The sequence below is a fragment of the Balaenoptera musculus genome, chromosome 13 (assembly GCF_009873245.2).
Source record: "Balaenoptera musculus isolate JJ_BM4_2016_0621 chromosome 13, mBalMus1.pri.v3, whole genome shotgun sequence".
NCBI classification, from domain to species: domain Eukaryota; kingdom Metazoa; phylum Chordata; class Mammalia; order Artiodactyla; family Balaenopteridae; genus Balaenoptera; species Balaenoptera musculus.
In genome coordinates, this window is record NC_045797.1 from 60,450,830 (window position 1) to 60,468,367 (window position 17,538).

General features: G+C 38.9%; 1 protein-coding gene across 3 annotated transcripts in view; it reads left to right on the forward strand.

Annotated features, from left to right (window-relative positions):
- EIF2AK2 (eukaryotic translation initiation factor 2 alpha kinase 2) overlaps positions 1–17,538 on the forward strand; it is a 34,240-nt gene that overhangs the window by 11,660 nt on the left and 5,042 nt on the right. For 2 of the 3 annotated variants that reach the window (XM_036872475.1, XM_036872476.1), the window contains 8 exons: positions 117–193; positions 362–458; positions 2,379–2,413; positions 3,819–3,884; positions 5,477–5,599; positions 8,391–8,507; positions 9,965–10,145; positions 13,623–13,751. In XM_036872475.1, the coding sequence (XP_036728370.1) occupies positions 117–193; positions 362–458; positions 2,379–2,413; positions 3,819–3,884; positions 5,477–5,599; positions 8,391–8,507; positions 9,965–10,145; positions 13,623–13,751 (825 nt within the window). The remainder of the gene's footprint in view (positions 1–116; positions 194–361; positions 459–2,378; positions 2,414–3,818; positions 3,885–5,476; positions 5,600–8,390; positions 8,508–9,964; positions 10,146–13,622; positions 13,752–17,538) is intronic. The other variant, XM_036872478.1, reaches the window with a different exon arrangement.

The window sequence follows — 17,538 nt, forward strand, 5'->3', positions numbered from 1 at the left end:
CCACATAATTCTTTATGGCTGTGAGTTTGGTAAATATGGGGAAATAAATGTGGTAGTTGGTTCCCAGAGACTGAGTCACTATGGAGAAGTAATTTAGTTGCACTTAAATCTTTCAGAAAGCTGACGCATCCTCTGGTTGTTTCAATACTGTGTGTGGTGATGTCCAAAGCAACTCTTCAGCAACAAACACATCGTAAGTGTGGAGAAACGGTTGTGTTATTTAACAGATTCAAATTGTGGCCTGAAAGAGCAAATTTTAATGAAAATGTTTAATGTTTAAGGAGAATTTAGAAAACGCAATTACTGATCAACAAAAAATAGGCAAAGTTCATAAACTAATAGTTGTCCCCTTTTCTTCTAGTGCTTCTGAATCACCATCTGAAAATGACTTCTCAGCAAATGAAGCGGAAAGCATTGATAACAGTGACTCATTAGACAAGTCTTTCCAATCCCCAGGGGTATAGTATTAATCTCTATGCTTCCTAGTTAATCTTATTTTCCTTTGTGTTTCCCCATTTAAAAATGACCCCCAGTACCCAACCATAATTTTTCTATTTTTTTCTCATGTGTTCTTACTAAATCAAAATATTTTGCAGCCTTTTCACTCTCTCCTTTCTTTATTAACTCCCATTCTTCACATGCAAAGTTCTTCTATTCTTCACTCCCATCTTTCTCCCTCTACTCACCTTTGTATTTTCATATATTTTCTATGATCTGGCTTCAGCTCTTCTATCAATTGGATAGTACTTAAAAGTTTTATGAATAGAGTTCTGCTTCTGTTTTAAAAAACTAGAACTAAACTTAAAAACTAAACTTAAAAATCAGATAGTTTGGGGCTTCCCTGGTGGCGCAGTGGTTGAGAATCTGCCTGCTAATGCAGGGGACACGGGTTCGCGCCCTGGTCTGGGAAGATCCCACATGCCGCGGAGCAACTAGACCCATGAGTCACAACTACTGAGCCTGCACGTCTGGAGCCTGTGCTCCACAACAAGAGAGGCCACGATAGTGAGAGGCCCGTGCATCGCGATGAAGAGTGGCCCCCGCTTGCCGCAACTAGAGATAGCCCTAGCACAGTAACGAAGACCCAACATAGCAATCAAGCAATCAATCAATCAATAAATTAAAACTTTAAAAAAAAAAAAAAAAAAAACCTCTACCAGGTGATTTAAAAAAAAAAAAAAATCAGATAGTTTTTGTGGTGATGATTAGTGATTATCAAAGTTATCCTATTTATAAAGAACTACAAGGAAATCCATAAGAAAAAGACAGGCAACTCAGTAAAAAAATGTACAAAAGAGCTGAACAGACAGTTCAGAGAAGCAATACCCAGATGGGCAACAGACAAAGTATGAAAAGATGCTTTACTTCATAATAATCAGGAAAATGCAAATCAAAACAACAGTTAGATACCATTTTAAACCCATCCGATTGGCAATATTTGAGTCTGGCTATACTAAGTGTTAGCACAGCTCTGTTGCTGTTATAACTATTATATGCTGCTGGTGGATGTATAAATTGGTACAGCCCTCTTAGAGAGCAATTTGGCAACATGTGGTAGACTTGAGGGTGTGCCAGCTGTACCACCAAACAGTTCTGTTCCTAGGTACGTCTTCTAGAGAAACATGGGTATGTGTGCACATAGAAACATGTATAAGCATGTTCTTTGCAAAATTGTTTGTAATAGAAGACATTGGAAACAATATTGTCCATGAACAGAATGTCTGAATTTATCATAATGTAGTCACTGCAAAACTGAGGCTGGCAGGTGATATGAGCTCCAGAAATCTTAGTCTGGTGTTCGCAGTCTGTGTCAGCATATTAAAATTGGTAAAAAACCACAAAACCTAACAGAATGAAAGTGAATATGAGTGAAGAAGAGCTATATGATATTAATTTTTGAGAGATACATCAAAGACTCCTTTTTTGGCTAAATGTTAAAATTAAATTATTAATTTGTCCTAAAAGTGAAAATATTTTAAACTAGATCCCTGGGCCACACTTGTGTCTTTACTAGCACTGTGAGTGATTGTGATGCACACGTTCTTGCTAAGATCTGCTGGCCAGAGGATCACCTAGGAGGCCATATTCTATACCTGGAGAATCAGTGCTTCTTCAGAACATGTCCTACAATTTGTCTTTTTTGACCTTCCTGCCATACCTGTCTGATTGCTAAAATCGGTGAGAACTTTGATATAGCCAAGTGCAGTGAAAGCAGGGCTTAGTGAGAGCATACAAATTGATGAGGTTGTTAATCTAAGGACAAAAAAATGTGATCAAAGAACCATCTAGACATACAGGAGAAAGGATGGCAAGAAAAAGCAAGATACTTAATTTAATCATCTGAAACTATTGATATTCTCCATTTTCTTTTGTTATAGAACAGTTCCAGAAATAATCCCGGAAAGGTGAAGAGGTGAGTATCATTATGCATTGAACATGTTTTGAAATGTAGTTTTATTTCAGACTTAGTTTATTAGCCTTATTTATTAAGTCTTCAGTATTTGTAGAGTATTATATGCCCTTATTTGAGTGGAGTTTCAGAGTAGAAAGCATAATTAAGGCTCACTGAAATCTTGAAATCTACAAACAATACTTTTAAATACGTAGAGAAATCTTTGAACATACGCACACACTACACTGTAGACAGGCCTATGGGGCTATTGGTCGAGTAATTGGTCAAGGGCATTATTTTGGACGAGGCTGACAGAGGAAGTGGGTTTGGAGAGATGTTTTCACGAGAAGTGCATAATGGGAATTCCCTGGCGGTCCAGTGGTTAGGACTCTGTGCTTTCACTGCGGGAGCCTAGGTTCAATCCCTGGTGGGGGAACTAAGATCCCACAGCTGTGTGGCACGGCCAAAACACACACACACACACACACACGCATGCACACACACACACACACACACAAAAGAGAAGTGCATTATTTTGCAGATAAGCAGGTAGGGTAGAAATGGTATCATAACTTGGGGAAGAAAAAAAAAGACCAAATGTTATGAAAATTATGGTGACCTGGTTTCTTGAACTGAAAAGAAAAGCAAGGATGTCAGTATAGTCAGCAGTGAGAGTGAGATGGCAGCAGGAGCCATTATAAGGCACCAGTACATTCCAAACAGTAGGTGATGTTTGCAGAGAGCTGATGCCTGATGCGGGTATTTGAATGAAGATGGGAGAGGTCCGTGTGTGAGATGATCAGGCTGTCAGTCATGGTTCTAGAGTCAGGGAGGAGGGAGGAGGAGCATTTGTGAGACAGACTGTAAAGGAAGAATAGACATGACTTGAGGGAACAGAGTTACAGAACTGGGTGAAGAAGATGCAAAGGAAAAAGGATACGAAGATTGTTCCTTGTGGATGAGATGCTGACAAGAGTCATGGCACTGATGGTGTTAAGGGAGTTGAAGACTTGACAGCTTAGGGGAGAGATAGCAATTTGTATTTGTTTAGTTTTAGGTGGTATTTGAACTTCCAGTTGTAGGAGGCTTACCACCAGCAAGGAATAAAGGTCAAAGGAAACACAACCAGGATGAGAATTCAAAGAGATATATTTCCTGAGGTTTTGAGTCTAGAGGGAGAAAAAGAGAGGCCAGCGGCATGCTGACAAAGAATGTGTTAAGGACAAAAGAGGAACCAAGAAAGGAGCGAAAAATAGAGGACAGAGAGCCATATTGTTTCTAAAGAAAAAGGTTAGTATTTGCTACCTCATTATTCTAATAGTTGACTCAAAATATAAAAAGCCTAGTGCCTGACATGAAACCTACTAATATAAACAAGTTACATTTGATTTCAGTTTTGAGTTTACGGGCTTCTCTTAACTTTTAGATCTTTGGCACCTAGATTTGACTCTCCTGTGGAGAGGGAAAAAAACATGTATACTGTGGACTCCAGGTAAGAGGGAAAACTGTGAAAAAGAATTTAAGGATACTTTTGCTCCTCTGACAAAAGTTTCTTAAGGGACTGTTGAACATCAGGCAGGTTAAATTATATTTCTACCTGAACTGTTTAATTGTTTTAGCACAATCAGGCCCACCAAGGGTCATTGTCTCTTGGAGGAACACAATTTAGATGAATTCAAATGGCATGTGGTAAGTGTAGATATGTGTGATACTCAGGTGGATTTCTCTGACATCTATGGAAGGTTTTAATATTGAAAGCAAATATTTCTATAAACCAGTGATTTTTTTTTTTCAACAAAAGTACTCCTGCAGGAATCAGAATAGATCCACTTGGATCTGTTTTCCATTTTCCAGCTCCATAGCAGATTTCACTTTGAAAAGGGGTTGCTTTTGTGGTAGATCATGTGTTTGGGCTTAAATAAAGTATCTAAAACAAAGGAGGTCTATTTGCAACAGGGGGACATTGAATATGAGCTTAAAAAATAATAAAGAATCACCAAATATTTAATAAGTACCTAATATATACCTGGCACTGTGTTGGACATTGGATTTATGGCAGGAACAAATAGAAACAGCTCCTGCCCTCCTGGAGTTTTGAGGGGATGATGATTACATGAAAAAGTCTGTAATTACAAACCGTGGTCAGAGGTCTGAAGGAAAAGCCATGACATGGTTAGAAATGAAAGCAGAACCCTTGGATGTAGAGTGAGGGGTGAGGCAAGGCTTTCTCTGGGGTCACATTTGTGGGGAGGCCCTGAGCTTCTGCAAAAGAGTATGTGGGAAGGTGAAGGTGGGAAAGGTGATGTGAACGTCGGAGGAGGGAGACAAGGCCATGTGCTGGGAGGGCAGTGAGCAAGGGCCCGGGGCCACGAGACCAGCTGGAGAGGGAGGCAGGGCCAAACAGGTGGCCCCTTGTAGCCCATGTAAGGGCTTTCTGGGCTTTGCTGAATGCAGGGATGGGCTATGGGAGGGTTTAGGCAATAAACAGACGTGATCAGACTTAGTATTTATCACACTGGTTGCTTTGTGGATCATGGATTAGAGCGGAGGAAGGAGAGGAAGTGGAGTGTCCAGTGAACAAAGTTCTGCGGGAGTCTGATGGAAGTTTGGACTGATAGGGAAAGGTGGGCAGACACGAGCAGCTGTGTTTTAGAAGGAGAATTGGCAGGGTTAATGATGGAATGTGGGGCATGAGGGAGAGGGGAAACCCAAGGAGTTGCCGGTGTAGGCAGGCTCAGAGCATGTGCTCATTTCCCTTGTAACAGCTTGGTGGTAACCAGGGAACACAGTGTGGCACTGTTTTCTAAAGTTTTATACGTGGGATAAGATTCTTTACCATGACTTTTGTTTAACCAGAAGGTGACTGACTCTCAGGGGTGATTTGTTATGTTGGGATGGGAAGAGGGAAGACCTATCCTTTGCAATTCAAGAATTTCTGTGAAGTGGATCCTTCTTATTCAGAAGAGGAGAGTCCTGCTTATTAGACAGTCCGTTTCACCAGTGCTGTTAAGGGAAAGTGGGAGGATGGGAGTGGGGAGCAGCGAACCCTGAACCTCAGAATAACAGTAACGTTCATCTTTCAAGGTTTATCAGAGATTTTACAGAAGTAACACCGCTTGACGCAGGTGGATTTGGCCAAGTTTTCAAAGCCAAACACAGAATTGATGAGAAGACTTATGTTATTAAATGTGTTAAATATAATAACGAGTAAGTAGTAATATTTTATGTTTTTGAATGGGAAGGTGTTTTGAACCTGCAACTATTCTTTTTTATGTATCTCTCTTCTTCACTAGCGTATTATTATTATTTTTTAGTCCTCCTTAAAAATGTCATTCTACCATGAGGAGCTTGGCTTACTCTGAAATGATCTCACTTTACCATGGTTACTTCAATTAAAAAATGGATATACCACTGATCATCCTTTTGAGGCTGTCTTGATGAAAACTAAAGTTATAAAATCATTTAGCTTAAGATGACCTTCGATATTTTCTAGTTTCATCTCCTTATCTTACAGATGAAGGGATTGAGATCCAAAGATATGAACTGATTTGACAAAGGTAAAAGCTAGTGGGTGCTCGTTGTCTATTATTGCATAATCCACCACTCCAAAATGCAGTGGCTTAAAAACACCTAGTTATTACTATCTCTAGTGGTCCTATGAGTTGATTGTGCTCATGTGGGCCATTCTTCATACATTTGCGGTCAGGCGTCATCTGAAAGCTCGACAAGGCTGGACATCAGAGATGGCTCTCTCACATGGCTAGCAGTGATGCTGGCTGTGGCTACAAGTTCCGCTGGCACTTGTTAACCAGAGCGCCTCCACATGGCCCCTTTATGTGGTCTTGGCTTTTCACAACTTAGTTGTTGGGTTCTAAGAAGGACTGTCCCAGAGCAACTCATCCCAGGAGGGAGCAGTCTTGGAAGTTCCACATTATATTGGTTAAACAAAGTCACTAAGAGCAGCTCGAGGGGAGGGCAAATAGACTACCTCTTAATCTGAGGAGTGGATGCAAGTATGCGGAGAGAAGGAATTCATGATGACCATATTGGACACTATCTACTGTGGTAACAAGGTGGAGATTTAGAGGTCATTCTCTGGAATACCAATCTGCTGTGTTCCCACTATATACCAGTGCTTCCCATGTTTGTCTTATGTATTATCTGTGCCCTTCCCAAGCCCCACCCCACTGCAATTACTGGGTAGCAGAACTCCTTCAGGAAGGAAAACACAGAGGAAGCAGGTCTTAAATCACATGTTCACCAGTCTTGCTTGTTGTTTTCTGGCAGTTGTTACTATTTGTAACTTGGCCCGACTGATCCCTCAAGGACTAGAGGAGATGCAAAAGGGATATGGGTGAAGGAAAATGACATGAGCAAAGGAGAAGCAGGCATGTTGTCCCAGTTGCTCTTCATCCAGTTAAACCAACCTACTTTCTGTCCCGTGGACAATGCCTTGCAGTTGAAATACCTTCATACCTACTCGGCATCAAAGCAAGGCTTTTTCCTTCTTCATCGTTTTGCTTAACAGGAATGAAATACGGTTGCTCCTTCTCTCCCCTAACATCTTTTTTAATGGTAATACTTAATTATGATAAGGGTGCAGTATCTTGGACATTTCTAGTGGCTTCATAAATTGGTAAAACACAGTGAAAAATACACTTGGCGATATTAATCTAGAGCCATAAAAATGTTTATATGCTTTGACCCATGGATTTCCTATCTGGGAACCTATTCCAAGGATATTACCCAGATTATGGGAAAAGCTACTCAAGAAGATAAAAATCACAATCACAATGTCATTTATAGCAGTGAGAAATTAGAGCAAACAAAATGTTCAACAATGAAGAAATGATTAAGTATGTTTTGTTCTCTCCCCTGATCAATGGCTATTTTGCAGTCATTAAAAATGAGGGTTATATACTGTAAATATTATACATGAAATAGTATGATGCTGGAAGTTGCTTTAGAATAATCCAGGGGAAAGATGAGGAAGTAGGTAAGAGTATAAATGAAACAAGATTGTCCAGGAGTTAATAACTGTTTTATCTGATGAAGCAGTGATGGCCAGGTAGGGGGTCATTCTACTATTTGCTCTACTTTTTTATACTTTTGAAATCTTACATTAAAAACTTTATACATGATGGTTATACAGATTGTATAATAATCAGGAAAATTTTAAAGCTAATACATTATATGGAAAAAAATGGGATAAAAATATACCCTATAATTACAAATATGTAAACATGTATATGAAGAAAGACTATAAGAAATAATCTAAAATAATAAATGATTATGTTAGGATTGTGTTGACATATGAGTAATTTTTTTCTTTATTTTTATAAATTTTACATCATATAGAACTTTTCAAATTAAAAAAAAATTATAAAATGTTTGCTTATTTTCTCATCCTTGAAATCTCAAATTTATTTATTCCATTTGGCATAGAATTGTCATAGCTCTTGACTACACATCCCTGTAAAGCTTCCACATTGTGCAATGAAATTTCAGTCTCTCTGCATAGATCACCCCCTTTGTGTACTTTTGCCACACACTGAAAATTCTGAATTAGGTTCTTCATGCTGCTTGTGTTACCTACCACTGCTGCCCAAATGGGGTTTGCTTATGAAATCCAAAGTGATTTTAACACAAGTCTAAATAAAACATAGTGGATGATTTTTTTTAGCTCCCCCCCAGAAAAAAAAATTCCATCACTGGCAGTTCACAGACTACTACGTATGACTTTTAAACTGTGATGTTTGGAATAATTAAGTTACTGTTTTTTTCTCTTATGTTGAGAGTGAGAACAGCTGTGTTTTTTCTGTGTGTTCACTCTTTCCTTCTGAGCACTGCTGGCTTCCATTCTAAAACTCAGTGTGGGAACCATGGCGACTGTTTAATAAGGGAATATAGGTAGTTGTCGCCTGTTGCTCGAGGTGTTTTGTTGTTGTTATCAAGGATGGATACTGACGCTTTTATGTTCCCTGTTTCTTTTAACTAGGAAGGTAGAGCGTGAAGTGAAAGCTTTGGCAGTGCTTGATCATGCAAATATTGTTCACTACCACAGTTGTTGGGATGGGCTTGACTACAATCCTGAGCAAAGCATAAATTCTTCAAGGTAACTAAAAAGAAATTCCCATAGTCATAATGGGATAGAGGAAACAGTCATTTACTATGTGTGGGCCACTGGGTAAGGCCATTAATTATTACATTTAATAATCACAGCCAGGAACACTGAGACACTGTTATGCCTCCATTCTACACGTAAGGAGACAATGAATAGTCTTTTTCTTGCTCCAAACTTGCTTTAAAAAACCTTTTTTTAATTGTCCTCCATGGTTTTTGAAATCTCAGGTTTAGCTTTCCTGACTCTGTTGTTTAAGGTACAGGCTTGCTCACGTGCCCTGACTTCAGTCCAGGCCATAAACGCAGTCTTGTGAAGAAGGTTTGAACTTGCTGTAGATGCTGCATTTGGAGGCTCCCCTCCCTCCTCCACTGCCAACCCTCTTCTGTCCCTCTCACCTGGTTGGCAGGGTGCAGTCAAGGGGCCTCTTTTGAATGCCGTTATACCACTTATGGTCAGGTGGTGGGCAGTGAAAATAATTCCAAGACCCTGAGCTGTGATGGGTGCACCCTCCCTGCAAACCTTGCATTACTCATGTTTTGTCTCAGATAAGCCACTGCAAAGGGACTGAAGGGTTTTAAAGAGCTGGCACCCCCCTTGGAAAGTCACCCAGTGTTTCTTGGAGACAGTCCTTTCAGTACAATCCTGAGGCCACTGTGGGCCTGTTCATTCATTGTCTCCATACCATGTAATTGAGGACTTTATCATCGGTTTCAGAAGTACCATCAGCATACAGACTTCTTCAGCTTTCAGCAAATTCCTGGCTACCTTTTTCTATTTTCTAGCCAACATATGCTCAAAGAATTTAAATTAGTATTGAGGCCAACTTAGTTCAGAAAACAAAACAAAACAAAACAAAAAACCATGGTTAGCAAAATCAGTCCTCCCTGCTATACCTCATAGCAATTTGTTGGCACTTTTCTTAGAGTTCCTATCCATGTACTATTGTTTTAGGTTTGTTTTTCCTTTATCTCTGTCCTATTAAGCTATAATCCTCATGACAGCAAGGATAGTGTCTAACTCACTTTCTTATCTTTAGATGCCTGTTCTGTGCCTTTCACAAAATAGATGCTCAGTAGAGCAATGGTGAATTAAAATGTTTCAAAATTACTGTATATATTAATGAAATTTGGTTTTCTGCAATTCCATTGTATTTATGCTTCTATTCCTGTCTATTAGCAAAGCTAATCAAGGACCTTCAGCATCAAAGAATGGGCAGGCTGCTACTTTATAACTTAGCTAAACAAAGCTTTGGATACCTGGGAATTTATGATTTAAATAAAGACTGGGTTATTATGTTTTGATTCAAATTTGTTATATTTAGGTTTCTGTTTTGAGACATACTTTGGCATTTTTAAGAAGGTGCAATTTTTTTAATGGAATTTTAAGTGTATTTTTTTATAAATTTATTTTTATTGCTGCTTCTAACATGCTGTGAATTTTATACCCAGATCAAAGACTAGGTGCCTTTTCATCCAAATGGAATACTGTGATAAAGGGACATTGGAGCAATGGATTGACAGTAGAAGAGGCAAGGAACAAGACAAATGTTTGGCTTTGGTATTCTTTGAACAAATAACAGAAGGAGTGCATTACATACATTCAAAACAGTTAATTCATAGAGACCTTAAGGTAAGTGGAAAAAGTACTTTGTTAGGAAATGATAAACATAATTTATTAATTTAAAAGTCTATCTTCTTTAGTTTTAGAATTGATTGACAGTCATGAGGAAATAACATCTCTGATCCTCTAAAGTTAGAATGGATCTAGCACTTGCCCCAAATACCAATCTATAGAACCACTCAGAAGGTCTCCAGGGCTGTAAACTTATGGAGACACTGAGCTCCACAGGAAGAAGCTCATTCACTTCTGGTTCTATTTGTCATCCTGGCTGATAGTCACACCCCAGTTGTGAACACTAAGAGCTTTAGCATACTGAACATTTCTGTGCAAATAATTATTGTGACTGGCACAGCCAGCTGGCTGCTCTGTTCCTGCCTCTACTGCTTCTCAGGCTTGTCTGAGAGGCAGAAGGGACTCTGGTAACTGGCTTTGGGAACATGGTTCTCTTAACCTTTCAGTCATTACTCTTGAGGTCAGTCACAGCCACTAGGTCCAGAGTCTAGAATTTTCTTGGCATTTGGTTAGACATCTCTGCCCCACGATTGGAAAATTGCAGTAATCCAGACCTTGGAACATGTAGCATATCTTTGTATTTTCATTTTCTTCTGGCTTCCTAGCTTCTTTTATGGTCTAGTTGAGCAGTTTTCCCGTTTCCTCCTCAAAAATGAAAGAAGAGAGTCAGAAGAGCTTTCAGTCTCTCCTCCATACTCTACTCCCTGTGATTTGCCTACACTTATCACAAACTGGCCATGCTGAATCCTGTCACCGAACCTTTGCTCATGTTCTTGCATTGGACACTCTCTGCCTGTCCCTTTGGTCCCAATTCCTTTATGAGCCTTTCCCAGTCACTCTGGATCAGACAGAAGCACCTTGTCTATGTGGACCTTGGCTCTCTGCTTACCCCACCTGTCTAAAACAGCCAGGAATGAGAAACAAAGCAAAAAGTTCCTTGAGAAAAATAAGCAACCGTGTACATAGTTGTTTGTTTGGCGTAGGTAGAAAAAGATGGCCCTTAAGAGGTATTGCATCCTTGGTCTGCCCAGGGGCTGGATGTCTGATGCCTTCATGTAGGAGTCTACCTGGTTCCAGTATCTTTTTTTAACAGTATCTGAAGGTGTTCTTTGAAGTTGGAATGATATAATGACTCTGTTCAAAAGGATACATTTAGAATGGCTATTCCTCCACTTCGAAATAAATCATAGAGTTAAATAAGAAATTAAGCACAATTATCTATTTATACAATCATTTGCAAATAAATTATCTACTTACACAGTCATTTCCTCTACTCAGCAGTTTGGGTGTTACCTCCCAGACCCTTGTCAGGATGAGTTAGTGAAATTCTGATCGGTGCTCCCTTCTCCCACCACCTGGTCTGCCAGTTCCCTCCTGTATCCCGCACTGCTTGTGCTCTGTGTCAGGGAGTAATCTTTTCTTGTGTCTGCAGAGAATGTTTGCTCTATGTCGGCAGGTGCTCAAAGGTCAAACTTTAATACTACTGAGCCTTCTTTCATCTTCTTCAACTTCCTAGCTTCACTGCTACAGTTACTGTTTTCTCCTATCTGAGAGAAGATATGAACAAAGGCGTGCACCTTATTTTGTGATGCTTTGCAAAATACCTGCTACTGGTGGCTTTGCCAGAGAACGGTCTTTACCCAATAAAGCAAGCCCCTATTCTGTAAAGTCGACCAGCATTTACCTTAAGAACCAGACCAAAAATACTGGTGATGGACACAGAGGTTTCTGGAGTGAGGGCTTATGGCCTGAGGAGGTTCAGTCCCCCAATCGGCCCAGGCCCCTCGGTCAGCCTCAGCCCTTATTCCTGTACCTCCTGGATAAAGTTTGCTCCTTTTTTTTAGCTGCACCTTGCGGCTTGTGGGATCTTAGTTCCCCGACGAGGGATCTAAACTGGGCCCCCTGCAGTGGAAGCTCAGAGTCCTAACCAGTAAACCACCAGGGAATTCCCAGTTGGCACCCTTTTTTTTTTTTCACACCCCTTTTTATGTTCTACCATCCAACATTTTGCCTAGTCATACCATAACTGATTAGACAAAATGTGGCATTATGGTTTTTTTTCTTTTTAATGAACTATAAACAAGCAATCTAATATTTTTACTAGACAGTCCCATCCAGCTTATATATTTAGACAGTTTCGTAAATGCAACCTCCTATTTCTCAGAGCCAGGCTGTAGCCTTGTGTGGGACCAGCAGTTGTACTTGGAAACCCAACATCTTCCTACACTGTAACTTGAATACAGCAGAGGCACATTTTCTCTCTACATCCCCACATGTCTACAGCTTTCCGTCCATGTTACTGGCGGTAGGTTCCAATCTAACCATTAATTGTTCTAATCTAACTGCTGATTTCTGCATGGGCCTTTTCAGACTGGTTCTTGGAAGCTGCTCTTTCAACCTGCTTGGGCTTACGGTCTCTTCTCTTTCAGTGTCTTTACTAGGCCCTCTCCTAAGTGTTGTCTCCTTGAGTCTGTGTGTGTGTGTGGATAGCCCAACATTGCATTGAAAGTAGCTTTCTCAAGAATGGCAAAATATTAATTTCCTCATCAACAACCTTCATGTTTTCATGGTCTTTAGAATATTGGTCAATACCTTCTACAAAGTTGTGGAATTGTCATTCGGTTCTTCCATTCCTTTTTTTTTTTCAATCTGCCTAAAGAATTATGTGGAAAAAAAATATTTCAGTGCTAGTCATCAGCTTCCAGTTAACTTGATATGCCTTCAACGATAGAGGGGGAACCTGCATACTGTTCTCCATAGTGGCTGTATCAATTCAAAGATAGAGGGGGAACCTGCATACTGTTCTCCATAGTGGCTGTATCAATTCAAAGATATTACAAAAAAAAAAAAAAAAGATGGGCTATGTTTGTGAAGAAGTTGTCAGAGGCCTGGAGAAATAGACGTAAAGGAAGCCCCCAGGGAAAATTCTGCATATGATATTCTGCAGCATTATTGGGAATGGACTCATTCTGAGAATCTCAAAATTAGAAAGGATCTTAAGTGTGTCTACTTCAATCCCCATCAAATCCTGGACTCATATTTGCAACGTTTCCACCAAGTGGGCGTCCAGCCCTGTCTTGAGTACTTCGTTGGATGGGGAACTCTCTAACTCCCATTCTTTGGACCACACGATTAGTATATCAGGATATATTAAGGCAAATCTTGTGATTGTTTTCATCCTCTAGTCCTGGATCCGTCCCCTGGGACCAGGCAGAGTGAATCCACCTTCCACTTATCTTCAGATATTTGAAGGCAGCTATGCCCCAAGCCTTCTCTGCTCTCAGCCAAGAAGTCCTTACTTCCTCAGCTAGCATTTTAAAGACTGATAATAATAAATTTCCTGTTTTGGGCTTACCTATGTAAGAGTAAATGCCTTATAAGTAAATGTAAAAATAGCTGTTACTAAATATGATTTGGATGTGTGATAAAAGTCTGTCAAATTGGTACTTATAAGTTGAAATTTTTTTTCTGTAGCCAAGTAATATATTTTTAGTAGATATGAACCAAATAAAGATTGGAGACTTTGGACTTGTAACATACCTGAAAAATGATGAAGCACGGACAAGTAAACATGGAACTAGGCGATACATGAGCCCAGAACAGGTGAGGTCCCCTTCCTTTCCGTTAGTATATATTTTTATCTCTTCCATTTTTTTAACTATAAAAATAATAGGCACCTCTCATAAAATTAAAACAGTACAGAAGTAAATAGAATAAAAATGGAAAACTCTCCTTACCCTTCCTTTCTACTCTTCTCACTAGAGTTTGTGGTTTATCCTTTTAGATCATTTTCTTTGAGTTATAAAAAATATACAGATACAAATATATATTTACAGAGACTTTTTACATAAAAACATACATAAATACATTTTACAAGATACTATAATGTTATTTTGTGACTTAATTTTTTTTTACTCAACAGTGTATCATAATCTTTCCATAGCTGTACAAATAGATTTGACACATTATTTTTAACAAGTGTATTGTATGCCAAAGTGTAGATATACCGTAACTCATTTAATTATTGCCTTATTGATGGGCATTTATTTAGGTTGTTTCCAACTTTTTACATTTATAGACATGTTATGTGTATTCCTCCTCATCTTTGAGTCTAAAAACAAATATTTCGATGATAATCAATGATAGATTCTTTGAAGTGAAATTGTTGACTAGAATGACAGGTGCAGTTCAAAGTTGATACATACTATTAACGCATACATGTGGAACCTGGAAAAATGGTACAGATGAACCGGTTTGCAGGGCAGAAATAGAGACACCGATGTAGAGAACAAACGTATGGACACCAAGGGGGGAAAGTGGCGGTGGGTGGGATGAATTGGGAGATTGGGATTGACGTGTATGCACTAATATGTATAAAATAGATAACTAATAAGAACCTGCTGTATAAAAAATAGATAAAATACAAAAATTCAAAGAAAAAAGTTGATACATGCTGTGAAATTGTCATTCAAAAAAAGTGACTCTAGTATGTTCTACTAATGTGTACGAGAATGCTGCCTCCTCTCTCACACTCTCAGTCAGACTATGGAATTATCAGACTGCAGTTTTGGTCACTGAGATGAATGAGGTGTAGCTTGATCTTTTTTTTTTTTTTTTTGGCTGCGTTGGGTCTTCGTTGCTGCGCGCGGGCTTTCTCTAGTTGCAGTGAACGGGGGCTACTTTTCGTTGCGGTGCACGGGCTTCTCATTGCGGTGGCTTCTCGTTGCGGAGCATGGGCTCTAGGCATGCGGGATTCAGTAGTTGTGACACACGGGCTCAGTAGTTGTGGTGCACGGGCTTAGTTGCTCCGCAGCATGTGGGATCTTCCTGGACCAGGGATCAAACCTGTGTCCCCTGCATTGGCAGGCAGATTCTTAACCACTGTGCCACCAAGGAAGTCCCTCAATACTTTCTTTATGGTTTCTGGGTTAATCATTTTTATTTTGGAGGTCCTTCCTACCACAAGATTATAAAAATATTTCGTGTTTTTATTGATACCTTAGTTGAATTAATTTTTGTATATATATGAAGGAGTATAACTTGATTTTCCCCATGTGGGTATGAAACTGCCCCATCACCATGTATCAAATAGTTAATGATCTAAAATATTCTTTTAAGGAAAATTTGTAGCGACAAAAAGTAGAACAGAGGTTACCAGGGGTTGAGAGGAGAGAGGAATGGGAAGTTGTTGTTTAATGGGTACATTTTCTGTTTGGGATGATGAAAAAATTTCTGGAGATAGATAGTGGTGATGATTACGCAACATTGTGAAGGCACTTAATGCCACTAAATTGTACAAATGGAAATGGTTAAAACGGTAAATTTTATATATATATTTAACACAATATAAATATGCTATTTTGTCATATATGAAATTCCCACACACTTATGGATCTGTTTCTGGACTCTATTCTGTCCAGTTGATTTATTTAATGTTTTTCCTCTTTAATATCATCCTGTTTAATTATTATAGCATTATAAAATGTTTTATATTTTAGCATTATAAAATTATTATAGCATTATATGATGTCCTGATAGATATCAGGACATTATTCTTCAATTAAAAAATGTTCTACCTTAAGCTTATACAGTATTGTAGGTCAATTATATCTCAGTGAAACTGGAAGAAAAAAATGTTCTTCGTGTTCACATTTACTATTCCAAATAAACTGCAGAATCAGTTTGTCATGTTCCACAACTGGTGCTGATGTTTTGATAGCAATTGCATTATATTTAAGGATTCAATTGAGGGGAATTGACATCTTTATATATGTGAGACTTCTTCTCCAAGAAGTCTCCGAGAAATTGGTATATTTCTCCCAATTATTCAAATCCTCTTCAGTCAGTTTTTGCCAGGCTATGCTATGGTAACAAATGACACTGATTTCCTAGTGGCATACACAACACCAAAGGTTTATTTCTTGCTCACGTGGTGTGATGGCTGCAGTCTTGGCCCAGTTTTGCCCCACGTGTCTCCTTCATTCTAGAACCCAGGCTGAAGGAAGAACCCTATCTGGGTATTGCTGTCCTCACTGCAGAAAGCAGCATCAGAACCTTTTGATAGCTTTTAAGATTCTGCTCCTCAGTGGCATACATCACTAAAAGTCATTGCCCAGAGCAAATTGGCCAGCTCAAGACAAACACATGGTGGGGAAGTGTCATGCTGTCTCTGGGAGGCCAGTGCACAATTGGGAGCAATAATATATTCTACCTCAAGGCCACTTTTATATTCTTCAATGAAAATATTCAATGAAAATTTGTCTTTTCTTTATGAAGATTGCTCATATTTTTAAAGCTTTTCCCTGGATATGTATCGTGTTTTGCTATTAAAATGGGACTCCTTGTATCTTATTGGTTATTAGTGAGGCTGTTGATTTTTAAAATATATTTATTTTTAATTGTGGTAAAATACACATAACATAAAATTTACCATCTGTACCAGTTTTAAGTGTACAGTTCAGTGGCATCAAGTACATTCACACTGTTGTGCTACCATTACCACCATCCATCCACAACTTTTCATCTTGCCAAACTGAAACTCTGGACCCATTGAATAGCTCTCCATTCCCCTCTTCCCCCAGCCCCTGGCAACCACCATTCTACTTTCTCTATGAATTTGGCTACTCTAAGGACCTCTTATAAGTGGAATCACACAGTGTTGGTCCTTTTGTGACTAACTTATTTCACTCGGCATAATATCCTCAGGATTCATCTATGTTGTAGCGTATGTCAGAATTTCCTTCCTTTTTAAGGCTGAATAATATTCCATTGTATGGATATATCACATTATGTTAATCTGTCGCATCGATGGATATTAGGGTTGCTTCTACCTTTTACTTCTTTGAGTATTGCTGTATTGCTGCTATGAATATGGTTGTACAGCTATCAATTCATGAATGTTTGGCTTATATATAGACTCATTACTCTAGTAGGTGAGTTTTTTTTGTTTTGTTTTGTTTGTTTTTTTGGTTGATTGCTTACTGTCTATTTTCATCTTTTGGGGTTGTTTGTCCTATCTTTTTTTTTTTTTTTATAAATGCCCTTTAAAGATGATTTTTTACTGAAAGGTAATATATCTTTCAAAATACCCCTACTATTTTGTCATCTAAGAAAAAACACACTGAGCCATCTGATGGTTTGAGAGTCTAGAATGAAGAAGGAACACACCTCGTCCTTTGGGGACCATTCAGCATAAAAACATAGCAAGTTTTTTGCAAAGTGTGAAGGTAGAAGACAGTAGGGGACTAACAGCTCCCTTTTAACTCCCACTCTCTTAAATATCTCCTGCATCCTATATTGTCACGTTTTATTGAGGAATAATTTATACACCATAAAATGCACAGATCTTAAATGCACATTTTTTTTTAGTTTTGACAAAGGCATAGACCTG